The following is a 21,222-nucleotide window of genomic DNA, read 5'->3' as shown; positions in this document are numbered from 1 at the left end:
TTTCATCTCTCCGTCTCCCACCATATGAGGATGCAGTGAGAAGACATCTGACTGGCACCTTGATCTTGGACTTCCCAGCCTCCAGAACCATGAGGAAGAAATTGTTGAAGCCATCCGGTCTGTGGCATGTTGTTACAGCGGCCCAAGCCGATTAACACAGGCTTGGTGTTTACCCATCTCTGCATACTTACATGGCACACACGTGTTCACTTCAGCCCAGCGTGCATGTACCCGTGTGCCCATTCCTGTGTGTGCGTGCACGTGCAGATGGACGGATGTCCCTGGTCACCCGTCCACATGGGGGGCCTCCCCCGCCTTTCCCACTTGCATCCCTGAGCAGCGTGGCTAGAGTTCTTCACCACCGTTTATTGAAATCTCCCATTGGAGAAAGGAGTGGACTCCAGAAAGGGAAGTGGGTGGGAGCAATGGCAGGAGGAGCTGGACAGAAGAATGACAGGGCCTGGGCTGCGGGAAGGGCGGGGCCAGGCAGAGTGCGTGAAGGCCTGTGGCCAAACCTTTGAATGGGCCAGTGCTGGGTGGGGGGGCTCCGGGGCTGATGGAGACGCCTCCATCAAGCTCTCAGAAGACCCTGTTCTATGGGACCATGGATGTGCCCGGGGCCTCCCCAGGGGGCCCACGGAGCCTCAAGACAGGCAAGGACCTGGCTGGGATTCGTCTCTGGAGGGCAGGGAGGGGAGGGCTGTTGGTCTCAGCTGGGGCCCGGGCCGGGTTCACAGGGCTGCAGAGGGATCCTCTGGGATGACTTTTCCGCTTCTGGCTCTGGCTTTGGTTCCTTTGCCCGCAGGGACCTGGGGGAAAGAGAGCTCAGGAAAAGCCCTGGGCCTCCCCACGGAGGAGGACGGGGTGGCCGGGGGGGGGGGGCAAAGGCAGGGGACTGACCAGGTTTCTATGTCTTCAATCGTTTCTGGCAAGGGCCGGTTGAGCGTTTCAGGCAGGAAGAGGGCTGCACTGCCTCCCAGGAGGGCGATGGTGCCAAAGATGATGTTGGGGATGAAGGGCTGCAACTCCCCCGTGATTTTCACCAGCGGGGCGGTCATGCTTCCCACGCGGGCCCACAGGTTACTTGCGCCCATCCCTGTTTGCCTGGGAGAGTTCAGAGCAGGGATTGACAGCCTGTGTGTGTGTGTGTGGGGGGGGGTTCTCAAAGAACAGGGGACCCCTGGGCAGGGGTGCAAGGATGCCACCAGCCCACCTGCTGCTGTATCCTTTGGCTGGGCTGACCGCTGACCCAGCACCTACCGGATGACTGTGGGGTATAACTCGCTCGTGTAGAGGAAGAGGCAGCTGAAGGAGCCGGACAGACATCCCTTCCCGAACACAGCCAGGACTGTCCTCAGGGTCATTAAGTCTGCAGAGGAAAGAAAATGCAGTGGACCTTGGGGCCCAGGAGCACCTGCGGGTTCTCACGCTTCGGGGGACCTGGTCTTCTTTTTGGCTTTGGCTGCTGAACAGCTCAGATCCAAACTTAAAAGCCGAGTAAGAGCCCCTCCGCTGTTCCTAGTGCTTCGCAGGCTTGTGTCCTGCTGCATATGGGTTTTCTCCTGGCTCTGGTACCCTGTTCTCACATTTCGTTGCATCTGTTTTTGTCCTAAACTGTCTCAAGTTCTTTTGGAAGGATATGGGTTGTATGAACCCGCAAACATCTATATAAGGGGAAAGGGACTTTTCCAAGGTCTTGGTGGAGTAGGTTGGGGGAGTGTTCCTTGAGCACCGAGGCTCTGATGTCTCCCCATCTGAGCTCCTTTTCTGCAGCAATGTCACCCAGGCAATGCCCACACCCTGAGAAATTCCTAGCCCCGTGCAGACACCACCTTGCTTTGCCCAGTCCGAGCCAGATCTGGAAACGATCTTTGAGATCATCCAACCCAACTGAGCTATTTTCTAGACAAGAAATCTGAGCTCCAGCGACCACAGTGACCTGCTCGAGGTTACACCATGACTTAGAGGCAGAGTCAGCACACCCAGAACCCCTGGAACCCCACTCCCCAGTTGGTGAGGCCCACAGACACACTGGCCCCATGAGTCAGCCTTTTCAGTGGGTTCCGAGGTGGCCCCAGCTTCTCACCCAAGGGCACGAAGATAAGGGCCAAGATGCACCCTCCTGCCAGAAGTAGAACAATGCCCTCCGTGATGTGCCGGCCCAGATAGCTTATGGAGAGCATGGTGATGAACTTGGCTGGGACGTCCACCCCACCGAAGATGAGCTGGAGAACGTAGAGGTTGACTCCAAATTCCTCCACACCCATAGCCAAACTGTAGTAGGCAAAACCAGTGGCAAACCTGAGGGGCAGAGAGTGATTGATTAGGACCCACAGCCAGGCTGGGGCTTCTCCCCACACTGCTCACTGGGTCACCAGGATGATGAAGAATTTCATCTCTTGTCCCATCTGCAGCTGATTGGTTGGGGCTACTCGCGTGCCCTTTTGAAGTCTCTGTGATTGTGTCTGGGATCACGGAAAGAGTGCTGAGATTGATTGGTCATGTCTTACATGGTCACGGTCTAAGGCAGAGGGGCAACGATGCCATATAACTGACTCCAGAGAATATCGGGAGCAGAAGGACTCCTGGAGACCAAAGGAGGCAGTTGATGACATCTCTTGGTTGGGTAATGGTTTAGCATCCAGAGCAGGTGAGGTGAAAGTTGAGCTGGGCACATGGGTCTGATGCCTCCCCTCCCCCTCTCAGAATCATGGAATCCCTTTTGTAGAGTCTGGACAAAATGAATCCTTTTTACGTGGGGATGGCCAGGATGGAAAATGGCCTCAGAACCAGGTCGCATAAAGGGCTTTGAAGGAGCGGCGGATGTTAGACCGAAGAGAAGACGTGGGAGAAACATGATTTCTTTCCTTAAGTCGTGGAGCCTCGAGGGCCAGCCTTGTTCTGTGGGGCCCCAGAGGACAGAGCTGGACCAGGAGGGAGCAGGAACTGAGAGGCACAGCCTGGGGAAACTGCCGTGGTAGAGGCGTGAGCTGGTGAAGGGGTTTGGGGCAGGTGCCCTGTGGGTGAGGTGGGTGTGACCCCAGAAGGAAGCAGGGTATGACCCTTTGTGTGGGGCAGGAATGTGGGAGATTCTGGAGATGGGGCTGGGGCAGCCCAGAGGAGGGGATCCCTCCCCTCTTCTTGCAGGTACTTAGGCTTTGTCCTCAGCTGAGGCTGCCAGAGGTCTTGTTCACCATCCCTGCCTTGGCAGGGGTGCTAGGGTACGGGCACGGAGGGTGGTGGGTTACCAGGCCAGGGAAAGACAGAGGGTCACACGGCGTAGGACAGGTGTCCGGAACAGGTCTGCTATGCCGTGCCTGGCCTTGGCCAAGGAGATCTCCTTCTGCAGGTTGAGTTTGAGCTCCTTGGGGCAGAAGAAGGGGAGAGGTGCCATTAGTGACCAGCTGGTGGGCAGGAGGAAGAAGAGAGGGAGGTGCCGGCCTGGTGCCTTTAGACAAGCTTGCTTGGGGCCTCAGATGGGAAGTAGGCTTGTGAGCAGGGGAACCAGAGGCCAGAGGAGGGGACAGCCCAAGAGTAGAGCCCAGCTTCTGGCCCCAGACTACAATCCCTCTTGGCCTCTACCTCCAGGCTGAGTTTTTCTCCTTCCTCCTTCTTGCCATTGAAGATAGCCACCTGCCGTAGGGTCTTCAGGGCTTTGGAGGACTTTCCAGACAGGACCATCCAGCGTATGGACTCAGGCAACCACCTGGGGGGCCAGATTCAAGTCACAGTGGGCTCCCCCGCCTCCCCGACCCCCCAGGGCCAGAAGCCCTTTTGAGAGGCTGGAAGAAGATCAAGAGCCAGGGGCAAGGGCTAAGAGGTCCAGAAACCTGAGCTGCCTTTCTGTAGATTTCATGGAATTTACACTTGGCCAAGTTTGGCACCTGGGCTGTCTGCAGCCAGAACAAATTCCAGCGTTGTTTGCCTCCCTTTCCAGAAGAGCCATTCCCCTGCCCCCAGCTTGGGCCGCTTGTTATCCTTGGGTGTTCCTTAGCTGGGAGCCTTGGGCCCTAGGCCAAAGCAGGTGGGAGAGGACAGCATGTCTCAGGCTGGACCACTGGGGTTGTGCACGTCCACGGCCTCAGCCTTCCTCAGGCTGCTTTCCAGGTCCTGGGTGAAGGGCGGCAGGGCTGTGGTCCCGGGAGGCAGCTTAGGAAGGGGGCTAAGTTTTGGGCTGTGGTCTAGGGAATGGGTCTAAGGACCCTTTCACTGATTCTCTCTGCAAGAGGCCAACTCTGCTTGGGGTGGGGGTGTGTGAGCACAGTGGGGATCTTGGGGTTGGCAAATGGGTGGCCAACCTTGCTGCCTCCACCCTCCTGCTTCCCGAGCTGTACTTTTGGGGTTGGTTCACCCTGAGCAATCCCCGAGGGTCAGTAGGAGAACAGAAATGGAAGAGGCCTAGGTGTGGGGAGACAGGAGGGTGCTCGGAAGAGGGTGGGCCCAGGTTGGGTCTGCTCTGGCTGTGGTCGCCACAGGCACCCAGGCCCTGGCTCCAGCGAGGCCCTCAGGGGAATAGACCTTGGTCACCTGGCCTCAGACCATTGGTCCAGCTGGTAGTGGTGGCCTCCTGGGCCCATGGCTACCTGCCCTCCTGGCCTTGTGGTCTGGTTTCTGCCCTGATGGCCTTCTCGACCTGTTCCCACCAAGATGATCGGTGATTTCCTCTCCAACGCCATAGCCCTGGCCTGGATTCCATCCTGCTCTCCCCAAGAATGACCCCAAGGGCTTCCCGTTGGTGAACTTGCCCGTGGACCAGGCACATGGAACTCTGGGTGATAGGCATGAGTATCTCCATTTTGCCTAGAAGAATCCTGAGGCTCAGAGTGGGGGAGGCTTGTCCCAAGTCACACAATGAAGGGGGCTGCTGACCATCTGTGCTAATGTCGCCTCCCGACGCCGGGCTCCCCTCCTAGGCTGTAGGAGGTATGCCCAGCTCCACCCTGGACCCTCTGACCGTCTCTCTCACTGCAGGCTTGCCTGTCTCCTGGGGAGCTTAGGCTCCTTTTCTCTTCTTTTCTTCTAAAAAAATTTTTACAGCTGCACACGCGGCATATGGAAGTTCCTGGGCTGGGGCCTGAATTGGAGCTGCAGTCGCTGGCCTGCGCCACAGCCACAGCAATGTGGGATCGAAGGTGCATCTGCAACATATGCCGCAGCCTGTGGCAACGCCGATCCTTAACCCGCTGAGCGAAGCCAGGGATCAAATCCACATTTTCGCAGACATTTTGCTAAGTTCTTAACCGTCTGAACCACAGCGGGAACTCCTTATTCTCATTTTCAAGCGGATGCCCCATTCCAGTTGTGCGTCTCCTTGTGTAACCTTGGGGGATTGTGTCACTTCTCTGAGCCTCAGTTTCCTCATCTGTACACTGGGAATACTAAAGGCCCCTCCACACAGAGGTGCAGTGGGCATTGAGGTGATGTAGGCTGATGCCTGAACAGGGCCTTGCCCGTAGTGAGTGTTCGATGCGGGGTCCCTCTAAGACTTGGTTTCTGCTCCGGGCTTATTCATCGTTTCTTGTTCTCTGGCTTCAGCTACTGTCTACCACCCAACAGCTTCACTTCCTGCCTTCACCATGTCCTTGCTCAGGATCTCTGCCCCACACCCATCGATGCTTCCAGATTCTCAGGTCTGAGCTTTCCTTTGCTTTCTCTCTCAAAGCCAGGAGTCCCCAAGCTCTGAGCGCTTTTCCTTCCAAATGCCTTGTGTCCCCCCCCCCCACACACACGCGCGCACCTCCCTCTGCCTCTTGTCCCCTCCCACTTGGGTCTGTCCTGTGAATTTTTGTCACAAACAGAAGTCTGGTCCAGTCTTTCAGCACCTGCGGCCTCCCTGGCTTTCTGTGCTGGCCACAGCCTGGCCCCATCGCGCCACCTCGACTTGGCGCATTTCCCACTGCCGGGGGCCCCCTGAGCGCTCCCTCCCGCTGTGTGCGGTTCCTCCACCCTGGAATGCCCTTCCTGACTCTGGAACAGGGTGTCTCGGGACAGGCAAAGTCAGCCAGCCTGGTCAGGCAGGGGTTCTCCCGTCTGGCCCCGGTGGGCCTGAGGAGGGGGGCTGAAGAAGAGGGGGCCACATACCAGGACAACAGGAAGAAGGTGAGGAAGGGAACGGACACGGTGAGCTGGAGCCAGCGCCACTGGGGGATGGCGTAGGCCAGGCCGGGCAGAATGAACTGGCCAAAGGTGTAGAAGAAACCAACTGCAATGGACTTGATGGCTCGAAACCGGGTGGACACCCACTCCACATCTGCAGGAGGAGCCCAAGAACAAGATTAAGATCCGACTGGGCCCCGGGCACCTCCTGAGAAGGTGCACCAGCTCCTGCCTCTACAACTGGCTCCTCTTTTTTTTTTTGTCTTTTTAGGGCTGCACCCATAGCATGTGGAGGTTCCCAGGCCACAGGCTGAATCAGAGCTATAGCTGCCAGCCTACACCACAGCCACAGCAACACCAGATCCGAGCCGCGTCTGCGACCTACACCACAGCTCACAGCAACGCCCGGATCCTTAACCCACGGAGCAAGGCCAGGGATCAAACCTGCAACCTCATGAATACGAGTTGGGTTCATTAACCACTGAGCCATGATGGGAACTCCCCGCCACTGGCCTTGATCTGACCCTGATCCTTAGATTTCTTCGTGTCCATTTTAGAAATGCTGTGAGTGAGGCTGATTCCCAAGCCCACACTCCAGTGGCAGGTGACTTCCTATGTTGTGCCTCAGTTTCCTCACCTGAAAAATCGGGATGATAGGATTACCTATTGAGCTTGTGTACCCAGCTGGTGCAGGGGCCAGGGTCAGTCCTCAGTATTGAAGCTGCTGCCCTTATGCTGGTTGTTAACGTTCGGGGGCGGGGGGGGGTGCCCTCTGAGGTCCTTCGAGGGGCAGTGCCTTGCTTGACCGAGGTCACCCGCTCCCCTTGGCTGGGCCAGGCCCAGACCCCGCTCTTGGCTTTAGGCTGGTGCTCCCCAAACTCCCATTCCCTGCCCGCACCCCTGGGGCTCACTCAAGATTGCTGTGCTCAGGGAGATGCCTGAGATGCTGAAGCCGCACAGGAAGCGGAAGACTGCGTAGATGGAGAAGGTGGGGCTGAAAGCTGCGCCCGAGCCGCTGGCGCCCAGCAGCAGGTAGCTGAAGATCAGGATGGGCTTGCGGCCAAACCTGCAGCTCAGAGAAGAAGAAGAGGGTGTTTAGCCACTGTGAGCCAGCCAAGGAGAGTGACTCTGCAGGCTTTGGGGCAAAGGGCTGGACCCCCCACCTCCCGGAGGGCCGGGCAGGGCATGTAACTCCCTCCCCAGAGAGAACCTTGCTTGTAATTGCTATTTTTTTCGTGTTTTTGACAAGTTTGCAGTTATAAGTTTGAGTTAATGAATGATCACCTTGACCCCCAGCTCAGCTGCCTGAGCAGGGGTCAAAGGACCCCTCATCTCCCAGCCACGTCCACAGCCACGGCCACACAGCCACTCTTGTGTCTGAAAAGCTTGAGGCTTTCCCCCCAGGTCTGGGGAGGCTGGACCCAGCTTGCAAGGGTTTGGGGGTAGAAAGGGGCTGGCCACACAGCAGGGACCATCTCTCCCACCTCCCCCAGCTCTTTGCATCTTTGGGGTGCAGGGGCGGAACAGAGAGGGGTGGGGATGGGGGTCTCCATGGGTTGTGCCTCCCGTGGTGAGGCCCCAGCCCCTCACCTGTCAGACAGGGCTCCCAGCACGAGCCCCCCAACCAGTATGCCCGCCATGAAGACTGACTGGGCCATCTCCTTCAGTTTGCTGGAGCTGCACACCAAGTCCCACTGCACAGGAGAAAAGGGGCGCCAGCTGGGCTCAGTCCAGATCAGCCCTCTCAGCTGCTCCCACTGTGCCCCCCCAGTGTGTGCCCACTCTCCCAGCATCCTCGCTTTTGTTTTCTGTCTTTCTAGTGCCGCACCCGCGGCATATGGAGGTTCCCAGGCTAGGGGTCAAACTGGAGCTGTAGCCACTGGCCTATACCAGAGCCACAGCAACGCAGGATCCGAGCCGCATCTGCAACCTGCACAACAGATCATGGCAAGGCTGATCCTTAACCCAATGAGCGAGGCCAGGGATCGAACCCGTGTCCTCATGGATGCTATTCGGGTTCATTAACTGCCAAGCCACGACGGGAACTCCTCCCAGCATCCTCTCTTGACTGGTCCCTACTCCCAAGTGCCGTTTCCCCTCTTCAGCCTGGCCTGGGGCTCCTGGGGTCCCTGACCTGTGGTTGTGTATTGATGACATCTCTTAAGCATGTGTGGCCTGCCATATGGCTTCCGAAGTAGGCTCAGCTGTCCCCCTGAGGTCTGGCCTCAAGCTCACCTGCATCCTGGGGGCCCCTGCTCACACGTCCAAGGTCAGTCCCTCTGCTGCATCCTCTCTCCTCCAGGGGACGTCACTCTACTGCGGCCACCTCCCTCCATCCCCCACCTTCAGTCTCTCTCTCTCTCTCTGCTGACTCATCCCCACTGCATCTGCCTGGGCTCCAGTCCCTGTCTTAGAGCCTCTTTCCTTTCCACATTCACTCCATTTCTGCCTTTCCTTCAAAGCCCAGTCTCTTGAACCAGGAGCCACCTTTGCTGTCACCCCATCTTCATGTCCCACTCATTTCTCAATTCTGCCCCCCGCCACTCCACTGAAACTCTGCTCCCCAAATCCAATGGAACCTTCTGTTTCCTGACCTGACTTCCCTCCTGTGGCCTTTGACCTCACTGACCTCCACCCCAATCCCCCGACTTCCACCTTTTCCTCTGTGGGCTCCTTTCTCTCTATCCTTAAAGGTTCCCCAGACTCTTCCTGGATTTTCCTCTTTTTATTCCCTAGAAAATCCATCTATTCCTATGGCTTCAATTATTATTTTATGGTGAAGACCCCAATCCCTATCTTTAGCCTAACTTTCTTCTGGCCTTGAGACCAGTAGATGAAGCTGCCTCCTTGAAATCTCCTCCTGGGGATGTCTTGCGGGCATCTCGGAGTCAATGACACCTGTCACCCCCTCCCTGTAAGGTCTCAATGGCAGTCCCTGGCAGTCCCTTTTGGACTCCTTCCTATCCCACGTTACAATTGCTTGATCCTCCAGTTTCTAATCCTCCCCCCCCAACTTGTGGCATGTGGAACTTCCCAGGCCAGGGATCGAACCCGAGCCATCACATTGACAACCCTGAATCCCTAACCCCTAGGCCACCAGGAAGCTCCATCTACCTTTGTCACAGTTCTCGAATCTGGATCCTTGTATTTCTGCTACTGCTGTCTTAGTGCAGAACGCACCGTCTTATGCTTGGAGGAAGGATATCAGCCAACATTTATCAAGGGCTTACTCTGCACCAGCCACTGTTCTAAATAAGCAATAATCCTGTGCGTTAACTTTTTCAATGGTCACGACCACCTTGCGATGTGGAGCTACCGCCATCCTCATTTTACAGATGAGGAAACTGAGCCCAGGGAGGATTCTTACAACCATCTTCGGAAAGGTCTCTCAGCCTGGACCTCTGTCCTGCTACCCATTCTTTCTCCGATAACCTGAATGGCTTTCTAAAACCATGTGCCTAAAGCACTCCCTGGCTTCCTCTTGTCCTCTGGGTGAAGAGAAAGCTCTGTTATCACAGATTTACACAGCCCCCATGCACTGGCTCCTGCCCACCTGTCTGGCCTAATCTCCCGCTAATCCCTGACATGCACCCTTTGTCTAGTTACGCCAAATTACTCATGTAATGAAGTGAAGAATCTTATTTATGGGAAATGTCTCATGAGAAGGTTTTGGAAGTAAAACAGCGTGGGGGAAAAAACCACACATCCCAGGGGGATCTTTCTGCTTTCCTTGCGGGAAGTGAGGTGGGTAGGGGGAAGGCAAAGACTCTGGGTCCTCCAGCAGGTGCAGAGGGGCCCCGTGTGGCCAGCAGGACAGGGGGCTCTTCTGGCTGCCTGGTATGTGTGTGGGGGTGGGGGAGGGGAAAGAGTAAAGGAGGAAATGAGGGGGCGTGAAAGAAATACCCCAGTGGGGGTCTAGAGAGACTTCTAGTTCTATGTGGCATCCTGTGTAAAGTGACAGGCCATTCTGGAGCTGGGTGGGGCCGGGAAGTTCTTGGCAGTGACATGTGTGCGGAAGAAATGGATGCTGCTTCCATTCATTTAATTAAGGGGGAATCCCTGGCCTGAACTTGCATGCTTTCTCCCTTCCTCTTGGTGAGAAGGGTGATAACTAGAGTGACACTGGAAGACACATGTTGAAGAGGGCAGAGTTGTCTGGGTCCCTGAAGGACCTAGGAATGAGGTTGGGAACCTAAGAGCATCGCAAAGAGAGGACCATGGATGGAGAGAATTGGGGAGACTTGTATAGGCATCCTGCATTTTGGGGGGAGGGAAAGATATTTTGAGGGGCTTTGGGCATGCTTTCTGTGCAGTTGGCTATAAAGAAAACCTTTGGCTGCAGCCTCTATTCTTCAAGGTGTTGTGAGTGTGATTTGTGCTTCCTTTGACTTTGACTCTATGCACAGGCTGGGCCACGTGGGGTCCGTGGTCTTAAACGGGTTACACTAGTGACTCTATGAAAGCTTCAGGCTATTGTGCTTCTTTTTGCTCGTGTACTTGATGTGTTCCCCTTATTCTAGCAAGGTTGGCAGTCCTTTGAAACACATGTCAAGATCATCTCTTCTGAGTGTCAGGAACATCTTTTCTGAGTGCCTGGCACAAGCGGGTAATCGGTAAATATTTGTGAAATGGATAAATGGCTGAGAAGCCCATCCAGACTCCCAGTGTAATTTCTCCTTCCTCGCTCAGCATCTTGTCCTTATCTCCAAGAGGACACAGATGACAGAGCATTCTGCCTACTTACTTGTCTGTCTCTCCTGTAATCCATGACCTCACCGAAGGCAGAGGCAGCTCATTTGACTCTTTATCTCTAGCAGCTAGCAGAGTAGTTGGGGCATAGTAAATGTTCGTGTTTGTCCAATGAATCAATATTCACATTTTATAGATGAGGGCCAGAGAGGTAACCTGCTGATTGGAGGGAGCTGATCACTCAGCTTCTATCTGGCCCTCGGCGTGTGGGCTGACCTCTTCTTGTTTATCAGCTTTTGGCAACTCCACATGGAGTTCTTGCTCCCAGTATCCTATCCAACGTTCCTGGCCTTCTTTCCCTTTCTTGGAATGGTTAGTCCTTAGGGAGCTGGGTTTAGGAAAGGAAGGACAGGAAACCATGTCTTCCTGAGTGGTGATGTATCGGGAAGGTGGTGGAGGAGAAACAGAAGGCTTACTATGCTCAGGAGCAAACTTTGCAAATGATGCCATAACAATCCTATGAAGTGGGCACTGTTTTTAGCTCCATCTTACAAAGAACCTAAGGCTCAGAGAAATAACCTGCCCAAGCACAGTCTGGTTCAATTCAAGGCAGAAACTCAATCCCGGGTCTGCTGGATTCCCAGCAGTGCTCTTGACAAAGGGTCCCTGACCTGTGCTCTGCTCTGAGCCCTGAGTTGCCAGAGGGAAGGCTCAGTGAGACATTAGCACAGGATGAGTTGGAGGCAGGGTTGGGGAGGCAGTCAAGGCCAGAACCAGGCCCAAAGAGGGAGGGACGGGCTGGGAGTGGGAGCAGCAGCAAAATCACTGGCCAGGGGGCCCCTCAGAGGGCAAAGCAGAAGGTGTGTCTTGCAAGGTCAGGGCAAGCTACACGGGACCAAGGATGGGGACGCTGCTGTGTGTGTATGTGTGGACTGACCCTGCCAGGGGACCCCACACTTGGTCTGCACTCCCCCCAGAGCAAGGACCAGGGACACAACCTCCCCTAGATCCCATTCTGACCTTGGGGAGAATTGCTATGGCCCCTGTCTATGCTTGGACCCCTGACGGCACCAGGGCTGGGGCACATGGGCCAGAGAGCCAGGTACCTGCGCACACTCAAAAGGGCATGAGTCTCCAGTTCTGCCACCTAGTAGCTGTGTGTCCTGGGCCATTTACTTAACCTCTCTTTGGCTCAGTCGCCTTATCTATAGAATGGCGGTAATATTAATACCCGCTACTCAGGTTTGTCAATAAAATAAGGAATGAAGAGCCCCCGGCACTCTACCCGGCACACAGTCCGTACACTGTGTGATGGCTGTTTTATTACTATTGTCACATGTCATCGTAAGGCCTGTGCTCATGGGGACACGTGACGCAGTAGAAAGGATATGGACTCTGGAGTGAGGACTCCCGTCCTTCCTATAAAAGCTTGACTTCACTGTCATGGTGTCAGAGAGCCAACTTTTGTCTTTTTTTTTTTTTTTTTTTTTTTTTTTTTGCCTTTTCTAGGGCTGCTTCTGCGGCATATGGAGGGTCCCAGGCTAGGGGTCCAATTGGAGCTGTAGCCACCTGCCTACACCACAGCCACAGCAACAGGGGATCTGAGCTGAGTCTGCAACCTACAACACAACTCACAGCAATGCCGGATCCTTAACCCACTGAGCAAGGGCAGGGATCGAACCTGCAACCTCATGGTTCCTAGTCAGATTTGTTAACCACTGTGCCATGACGGGAACTCCAGAGAGCCAACTTTTGGATCGAAGTCCAGTGTATCCCTCTGTAAAAAGGGTGACCTTCACAATGGCCATAAAAGAAGATTCTCAGGGTCATGAGAGCAGGAATGCAAAGCACCAGCCTGGGGCCCTGCACACAGTAGGTGCACCAGCCTGAGGCCCTGCACACAGTAGGTGCTCACGGAGACAGTCCCTGACCCTGGAGAGCCCCTGGGACGGCCCCAGGCTCCTCCTGCACCGGATCCTGGCTTCCTTGGCAAGGGTCGGCCGAGGGGTTAGATTGGAGGCTAGGAAAGGGGAGGTGATGGGAGGGGGCAGGGCAGGGTTGAGGGTGAGCAAGCAGGGGTGAAGCGGGAGCGCAGCTGGAGACAAGAGATGGACAGGTGGTCTGGGAGGTGGGCAGCCTGGGGCCTGGGGGTGGGGTGGGAGGAAGACCAGAGACTTGGCAGAAAACCTCCCAGGGGGCGGAGATCCACTCCCAGGAGGACCAGTAGCCAGGCTCGCTGCTTCTCCGGCAGCTGACCCGGGGCCTCCAGGAACCTGTGTGTGTGTATTGGGGTTGGGAGGGGGCTGGATTTCTGTGGCCCTGGAGACAGGACAAGAAGGCTCAGGGCCAGAGAGGAATCATTGCGGCCTTAGAGGGAAGGGCCTGCTCACCGGAGGGCTGCAGGGGTGGGTTTCAGCTGCCCCCCCAGACCAAGTTGGGCACCCCTGGCTGTGGGCTCTGGCTCCTCCCCAGGGAACCCAGAGCCCACACTCCACACTCCCTACCCTTCCCAGACTTCAAAGAAAGGCCTTTGTTTCCTCTGAATGTCCTAGTAAAGCTCCTTCTGAAAAATTCCACCCTTGTCTCTGCTGAGCCCAGAGAAAGGAATGTGTCCCCCCTTGGCCAGGGGAGCTTATGGGATCAGAAGGAAGGGAAACTCCTTGCGCTCCTGGCTGGAGCCGGTGCAGCCCTCCCACTCCGGCCTCCTCTGTGGGGAAGGTCCTTATTATCCCATTCTACAGCCGAGGGGACTGAGCAGGGAGGGAGACAGCTCACCAGAACCCGGGCTGTGGGGGTGGAGCTGCCCCCCCCCCCGACCCCTTCAGGCCTCGAGCTGTTCCCAGGAGAAGAGAATTGGAGAGAGGCAAAGCCATGTGGCCTGGGTGAGCCAGGAAGAGCTGTGACCGCTGAGTCCCCTGTTACTGGGGGTCCCCCTACTCTTCTGTGGGGGGCTAACCCCCTAGTTCTCAGAACACCTCTTTTTTTTTTTTTGTCTTTTTGCCTTTTCTAGAGCCGCTCCCATGCATATGGATATTCCCAGGCTAGGGTGAATCGGAGCTGTAGCCACCGGCCTATACCACAGCCACAGCAACTCGGGATCCGAGCCGCATCTGCGACCTACACCCCAGCTCACGGCAACGCCGGATCCTTAACCCACTGAGCAAGGCCAGGGATTGAACCCGCAACCTCATGGTTCCTAGTCGGATTTGTTAACCACTGCGCCACGACGGGAACGCCAGAACATCTCTATTAACAACGACAGTCACGGCAATGACCGCAGTGGTGACTGGTCATGGAACGCCTTGCAGGCGCCGGGCGCTGTGCAAAGGCTGTCCTTGCACGATCTCTTTTCATGTTCACACTCGCTTTCTTCTTCCATTTTATGGATGGTAACGTCCCCATTAAACGGCAGGGTCAGGATGTGAACTCTGCCGCTTGGGTCCGGCTCCTGATTCCGAGCCGTCTTCCTGGAAGACGGCCTTTGCTTACTAGCCAGAGTCACCTGGGTGGAACTGGCTGCCAGATGCTGCCTTCCTCATGACCACCCCGCACCCCTCCCCTGGACTCTCCCCCTCCCTGCCCGGGGCCGGTCCAGCCAGTGCCCTGCCTCCACCCCAGAGACCCAGCCCTAGGAGAGGCCCAGCCCCCCCACCAGGTGGGTGCCAGATCGCCACCCCCTCCCCAAGCAGATGGAGCATGGATTTGCCATGACTTCTATCACAAGCACACAAGGGGGTTTGACCTTGCTGGCCTGCTACCAGCCCCTGGCTAGGGCTGTCCACTGACCCTGGGCGGGGACCCCGATAAGGGGCTCTCATGGCTGGGAGTCCCCAGGGAGCCAGGGCCTGATCCAGACCTGACCTAGAGGAGGGTACAGACCCTGAGGCCTGATGAGAGAAGCTGCGTTTCGTTGGGGATGCAGATGGACCCAACTGCTCTTAGGGTGACTGAGAACTCAACTGGCACAGATGGGAACTGATGCTTGACGGGGTCCAAGACCTGCATGCTCTGCTCTTGGCCAGGCTCCCTGGAGCCTATGGTGCACCCTGGAGGGAAGCCGCTTCCCGGCAGTCAGCAGAGTCTGAGTCCCTCCTGCCGGCTCTGAGGGGCATGGCCTTCATTCAGCATTAACTAAGTGCTTCCTAGCACCGAGCCTGGCTGCAGTGGAAGCAGGGGGTGAGGGAGGAGGGGGAGGGGGAGAGGTGGCTCTGGAGCCCTGCTGCCTGACCTTGACTCCCAGCTCTGCTACTGCTGAACTGGGGGTGCCTCGGGCCCGTGACCGATACCTTGGTTTCCTCATCTGCAAAAATGACAAAATATGGGTACCAACCTCTGAGAGGTGTTGTGAAGATTAAACGAGTTCATGTGAGCATCTGGCGTGGGGTAAGCACACAGTAAGTGGTAGTGATGGCTATTACTTAATTGCTCCTTATAGGATTTTGGTTTTCTTGGGTAGGTTCTGTGTTTTGGAAGACGTAGAGGGTGGCTCTACCCCTCCTTTCTGTCTGTCTTCCCAGGGACCAGATACAGCGAGTCACCCATACACCTGGAAACTTATTTACAGGTATCAGGGCATCTTTGACTCCCCCATCCTTTACTCTCATGTCCCTTTGGTTCCCAAGTCCCAGAGATTCTGACTTCCTAACCTCTCTGGAATCTATTCCGAGTGCCCCTGCTATCTGCCGTCTTTGTCCTGGGTCCCTGTGGCAACCCGCTAACTGATCTCCCTGCAGCTGGACTGAAACACCTCACAAGCTACTCTCCGCTCCGTAGCCAGAGTGACTGCCCTCAGAAGGTCATCTGAGCGTGCCACGTTCCTGTTAATATCACTCAATGGCTTCCTGTCACCTTCAGGACAGAGGCCACACCTTCGCCTCAGCATCCAAGTCAGACCCTCCTACTGTCCCCTCCTGCCCTGTCTGGTGGCCTGTGCACCCCATGCCCGCCTCTCCAGCCTTCCTCAGTCTCTGGGGGCCCTGGTTCATTTGCGCTCTTCCTGCTTCTCGGACTGGACATCGGATGCCACCCACACTGATCCTTTTGCCTGGGGTGCACTTGTCCATTTCAGCCTTCTCCCTAACCCTCACCCCCCCTTCACACCCAGTGTTGGTGTTGCGGACTCCAGCCAGCTCTCCTGGGTTCCCCCTCCAGGCTGGTTGAGATGGCCCTCCTCTGAACTCCCCGAGCCCCCTGAGTTTATAAAGCTCATATCCATTCATTCCACAAATATTTATTTCACTCTTCTGTGCCAGGCACTGTTCCAGCTGCTGGGGATACAGCAGAGCAGCTGAACACCCCTGCCTTAGGGAGCATGCAACCCCACCCACCCACCCACCCACGATGCTGGTGATTCTTGAGGGTGGGGCTGCCTCCTTCCAATATGTGAGCTCTGGGAGGGCAGGCAGGGCTCACGGATTCAATGCTCAATATCATGGGCATGGCTCTCAGTAAATGTTTGTTGGGTGCTGGATGCATTTCAGGCACCGTGCTTGGTGCTGGGGAGAGAAAGTGCATAGGACAGGGAGGAAATATCTAGGGCTATGAGAGTTAGCAGCTGTAAGGGTTAGGACCCTGGCTCTGGGGCCAGATGCCCTTTATTCAGATCTCGAATCTGCCTCTTTTTTTTTTTTTTTTTTTTTTTTTTGCTTTTTAAGCCCGCACCCTTGGCACATGGAAGTTCCCGTTAGGGGTCGAATTAGAGCTACAGCTGCCGGCCAACATCACAGCCACAGCAATGTGGAATCTTAGCCGCATCTGCAGCCTACGCCACAGCTCATGGATCCCCAACCCATTGGGTGAGGCCAGGGATTGAACCGGCATCCTCATGAATACTAGTCAGGTTTGTTTCCGCTGCGCCACAACAGGGACTCCCCTGAATCTGCCTCTTACTAGTGGTATGACCTTGAACTAGCTCCTTAACCTCTCTGTGCTTCAGTTTCCCCATTGCAATAAGGGGCTTATCATACCAACTGCCTTATAATGTTGTCAGGAAGGTTAAAAGGGTTCCTATTTATAAAGAACTTAGTGCCTGCATGTACTAAATGCTTTATATGCAAATAAATACTCATTAAACAAAGGAATGACAATCATAAACATACAAAATCCTGGATTCAAATCTTTCCGCTGCCAGGTCCTCAGCGTGTGTAATCCTGGGAAAGTTGTGGAACTAGGCTGAGCCTCAGTTTCCTTGTCTGTGAATTGAAGGTACTGACAATACTTTCCTCACTGAGATGCCACTTGCCAGGGTTCCAAGAGCCCATGCTCATCATGTGCCCAGAGAGGACTGGCCCTGGGTAAAGACTCTGAAATGCATCTTTTCTAAAGAGGCAAAAGCAACATCCTGCCTTTGAGGGGCTCATGGTCCCCCATGTAAAGCATGAAAACAAACCCTGGCTTCCGCTCACCACTCAGACGCCACCTCCTCCAGGAAGCCTCCCTGGAATCCCATGGCTCCTCCCTCTTTTGTCCTACCATAAATGCTTGACCCCGGTGCCCCACATGGGCTTTCGCTTTAAATTCCAGCCTCCAAACTGACAGCTGGGTGGTACTGGACCATCCCTTCCCTTCTCTGAGTCTTAGTTTTTTTTTTTTTTTTTGGTGATCTGTAAAAGGAGATCAAATCACCTTCAACAGGATATCATTGTGGGGATCAAACTGCGGGAGACAAGGTCGGCCAAACTCCAAGGTGTGCCTGGCCATTTGTGGGTCCTCAATAAATGTCAGTTCCCGTTTTCCTCTTTTCATCTGACCCCAGCGAGGTCTCCAGATCATTCAGGAACCTGCTTTAACTCTGTAACTCCTGGCAGGTCAAAGGATTAGCAAACAAAGGAGCCCGGGAATGAGGGGGCGGTGAACACAGGAGTGGCTCGGGAAGAGATGTTTCTGGATCTGCTTCGGCATGTCCCAACACTCCCCTCTGTCTGTGCACCCTCCCACCTTGAGGCCTTTGCGCAAGATGGAATTTCCCTCCTCTCCTCCGCTGCCTGGACAACACTTACTGGACCTTCCTATCTCAGCCCAGGGTCACTTCTTTAAGGAGGCTTCCCACCCCGCCCCTGCCCACAGCTCAGGGGTGACCTGTGAGTCCAAGGCCCCAGCCCTCAGTACTTGGAAGTTGTAATTTGACACGTCTTAGTGTGGTACTCTCACTAATTGATGTGACCCCCGCTGGGCTGTGGACCCCATGGGGACAGGAGTGGAACATTTTTGTAACCCCGGAGCTTGGCACTGCACCTGCCATAGAATGGGCTGTTTGTGGGGAAAAGGTTGTACCCTGAACGTGAAGGAAGGAACCTTTTGGGTGGAAGCCCCTCGTCCTTCCTCTTTGCCTGCCCCGCGCCCTGTCCCCGGTCCTAGGGATACCAGCCCCCCAGCCTGGTCGCCTGTCCACGCGTGGGGGAGCTCGCGGGAAGCGCAGGGAGGGGTGGCCTCCGGGCGTACCTCAGTCACAATGGAATCCCTGTCGACGATGTTGTAGATCCAGCCATCGAGGCAGGGCTCGGTGGCCCCCCGGGTGTCATTGGGCAGGCTGGCGTTGGGCGGATATACGAAACGGAGGCACGTCTCGGGCTTCCCGTTCAGACCCGTGGGGAGCACCCAGGGCCCTGCGGAGGCGTTGGGTGGCGGGCGACAGTGGTGGGCGGGGGTGGGCGCTGTGAAGATCTGTAGCAGGTTGTGGTTGGCCATGCCGAGGATCGGGAGGCCTAGCAGGACCGTGTGTAGGAGCTGGAAGGGCCCCTTGCTGCCCACGCGGTCCACGAGCTCGGCGAAGGTCATGGTGCCGGGCAAGATGAGCCAGAGCTGCGGGCGGGGCACCAGGCCGGGGAGACGGGGGGCAGGTGGATGGGGGTGGAGGCACAAGGGGGAGGGTGTGCCCAGGTGTGTGTGTGAGCTCGAGGGTCTGTATGAAGGTGTGAGGATGGGGGCTTCAGCTGTGCGTACCTGCAGATTTATGGCAGGAGGATGCACCCGACGGCCTGTACAGAAGTGGGGTCATAGGTGTGGTGTGTGGCCAGGTGTGTGTCCAGAGGGGTGTCTGGGGGGATGTGCGCTTTTAGCCTGGAGTGTAGGGGCCCGGCTGCGTGAGCTCGGGCGTGTGGCTGTATGTGTGCGAGCGGGGACTTGTGGGTGCGCAGATATATGTGTTCAGCCAGGCTGATCACACACAGGCTGCAGGCATGGGGTCGTGCAGACCACACAGCTGGGACCAAGGGACCCTATCTTGGAAGTCTCCCCAAGCCTGTGCTGGCTTTTGGCTGTCCCCTGGGGCAGCAGAAATGCCCCAAGTAGGTTCCGGAGGGCATAAGAGACTTGGCCAGCTGCGCTGTGGAAGCAGGGTCTGGCCTTGGGGTCTTCCCAGGGGTCCCTGGGGACTGGGGCTGGGGGGGCTGTGTCCTTTCTCACCTGGTGGCTGGGCCTGGCTGCCTCCGGTGGGGCTGGTGGTCGATGTGGCTGGAACCCTTGCTCAAGTCCCAGGGTCCGGCAGCTGCTCTAGTTTGGCAGCTCAGCTCCAACAAGCTGTGTTTGTGCCTTCCCCAGGAGGGCTTATATAAGGAATAAGCTGTTTCCCGGGCTAATGTTTGACTTTCTTTGGGGATTAATGACACCGGCAGGGAAATTGCTGTGGACCCACTAAGCCCAGCTTTCCTCAAAGGGCTGCCTCAGCAAAGGCTGGGGTGGGGGGACAGAGGGCTAGGGGCTCTGGGCAGGCGTCTGGGGCGGGGGCAGGGGGGCTGGTTTGAGTCCTGAGGGCCCAGGATCCTCTCTGAGCTGCAAATAGCTGGTGACTGCTGCCCATGAGCGGGCAAGACCCACCCCAGGGCACCAACTCCCCTGCCTGGTGCCTCTTGTCTCCTGGGAAATGTCACCTGCAACTGTTCCTGAGGGCTCGGGGCTGTCCCCTGCTGGTCCCTGGGGCAGCCAGGGCTCCCTTATCTGAGTCTCGGACCCAAGGGAATACCTCCTTCCATCTCCACACTCAATGGACCATTTTTTTGTCTCATCAGCTGCTTCCCTTTAAAGACAAATCGCCATATGATATCACCTATATCTGGATTCTGATATATGGCGCAAATGAACCTTTCCTCAGAAAAGAAAATCATGGACTCGGAGAACAGACTTCAGGGGTTGCCAAGGGGGAGGGGGAAGGAGTGGGAGTTTGAGGTCGATAGATGCAAACTATTGCCTTTGGAGTGGATAAGCAATGGGATCCTGCTGTATAGCCCTGGGAACTATGTCTGGTCACTTGTGATGCGGCATGATAATGTGAGAAAAAAGAATGCATCCATGTATGTGCGACGGGGTCTGTATGTAGCAGAAAATTGACAGAACGCTGTAAATCAGCTATAATGAAAAAAATAAAAATCACTATAAAAATTGAAAAAGATAAAGACAAATCACAGTTCCTGTGGTTCTACTTTTTTCTTTAGTCTTATTTTAATTATATAATAAAGTGTTTCTTGCATAAAATATAGGAAATGCAAACAAGCCAAACAAAACAAGGCGGCCAGTCTCACCCGACAGCCGGCCCCATGAATGATCTGATGTATGTTCTTCCAGCCTCATCAGAGGTGGTGGTTTAAGCCCCTCTTAACCCCCATTTAACCCCCACAGCAGCCCTGTTACTGCTATTCTAGCATTATCGCAGGAAATTAAGGCACAGAGAGGTTAGGTAACTTGCTCCCTGTTCCTCAGCCAGGAAGTGGCAAGGCAGAGTCAGTGTGGCTCTCAGCCTACTTCTGTCTTGTCTCTCTCTTTTTTTGGTCTTTTTAGGGCTGCATTCGTGGCATATGGAGATTCCCCGGTCAGGGGTCGAATTGGAGCTGTAGCTGCTGGCTTACACCAGTCACAGCAACACCAGGTCTGAGCCGCGTCTGCGACCTACACCACAGCTCACGGATCCTTAACGCCGGATCCTTAACCCACTGAGCGAGACCAAGGATGGAACCTGTGTCCTCATGTATACCAGTCAGATTTGTTTCTGCCACGACGGGAAATCCTATCGTGTCTCTTGGAGCCAAGATTTCTGCAAAGTCTCCATGGCACTCTCCCTTAGCAAAGTCATCCAGCCTAGTCTTCAGCATCACTCCTGCCTGTCTTTAGCTCTCGGGTTCTATCTCCAGGACCTTAGGAACTGCCCCTCCTGCCTGCTTTGGAGGCTAAGGAGAAGCCCACCTAGGGCTCCCTTCTCGGGTGGGGAGTGGGCTTCGTGTCTATTCCTTGGCTCCCATCTCCACCAACGCAGCCTCCAGCTCCTGGGGCTCAGGCTGGGCTCTCTCCCTCCCCCTCCCCCGGCCCCCGATGTCTCCTCCAGCTCTTCCTCCCCGACCAGCCTTCCCAAGGGCAGGGTTAGCTGGTCACCCTGGGCCAGCCCCTCCTCCCTGCTCCCTACCCCCCAACTGGGCCCAGCAGTAATTGATGTGCACACAGTGGCCCGAG

The 21,222-nt window shown here is 55.8% G+C and overlaps 1 protein-coding gene across 7 annotated transcripts; it reads right to left on the bottom strand.

Annotated features, from left to right (window-relative positions):
• Positions 347-19,315, bottom strand: SLC22A8 (solute carrier family 22 member 8). 7 transcript variants are annotated; one of them, XM_005660777.3, is made up of 12 exons: positions 19,189-19,276; positions 18,727-18,761; positions 18,226-18,585; positions 7,687-7,790; positions 7,008-7,162; positions 6,082-6,250; positions 3,583-3,706; positions 3,249-3,364; positions 2,087-2,301; positions 1,261-1,369; positions 901-1,104; positions 347-809 (listed from the first exon to the last, which is right to left on the bottom strand). In XM_005660777.3, exons 3-12 carry the CDS (start codon positions 18,559-18,561, stop codon positions 710-712), a joined length of 1,632 nt encoding a protein of 543 aa, XP_005660834.1. In that variant the 5' UTR covers positions 18,562-18,585; positions 18,727-18,761; positions 19,189-19,276; the 3' UTR covers positions 347-709.

The sequence above is a fragment of the Sus scrofa genome, chromosome 2 (assembly GCF_000003025.6).
Source record: "Sus scrofa isolate TJ Tabasco breed Duroc chromosome 2, Sscrofa11.1, whole genome shotgun sequence".
In the NCBI taxonomy this organism is placed as follows: domain Eukaryota; kingdom Metazoa; phylum Chordata; class Mammalia; order Artiodactyla; family Suidae; genus Sus; species Sus scrofa.
Note: the sequence above shows the minus strand (reverse complement) of the source record. Positions and strands in the feature narration are given on the sequence as shown.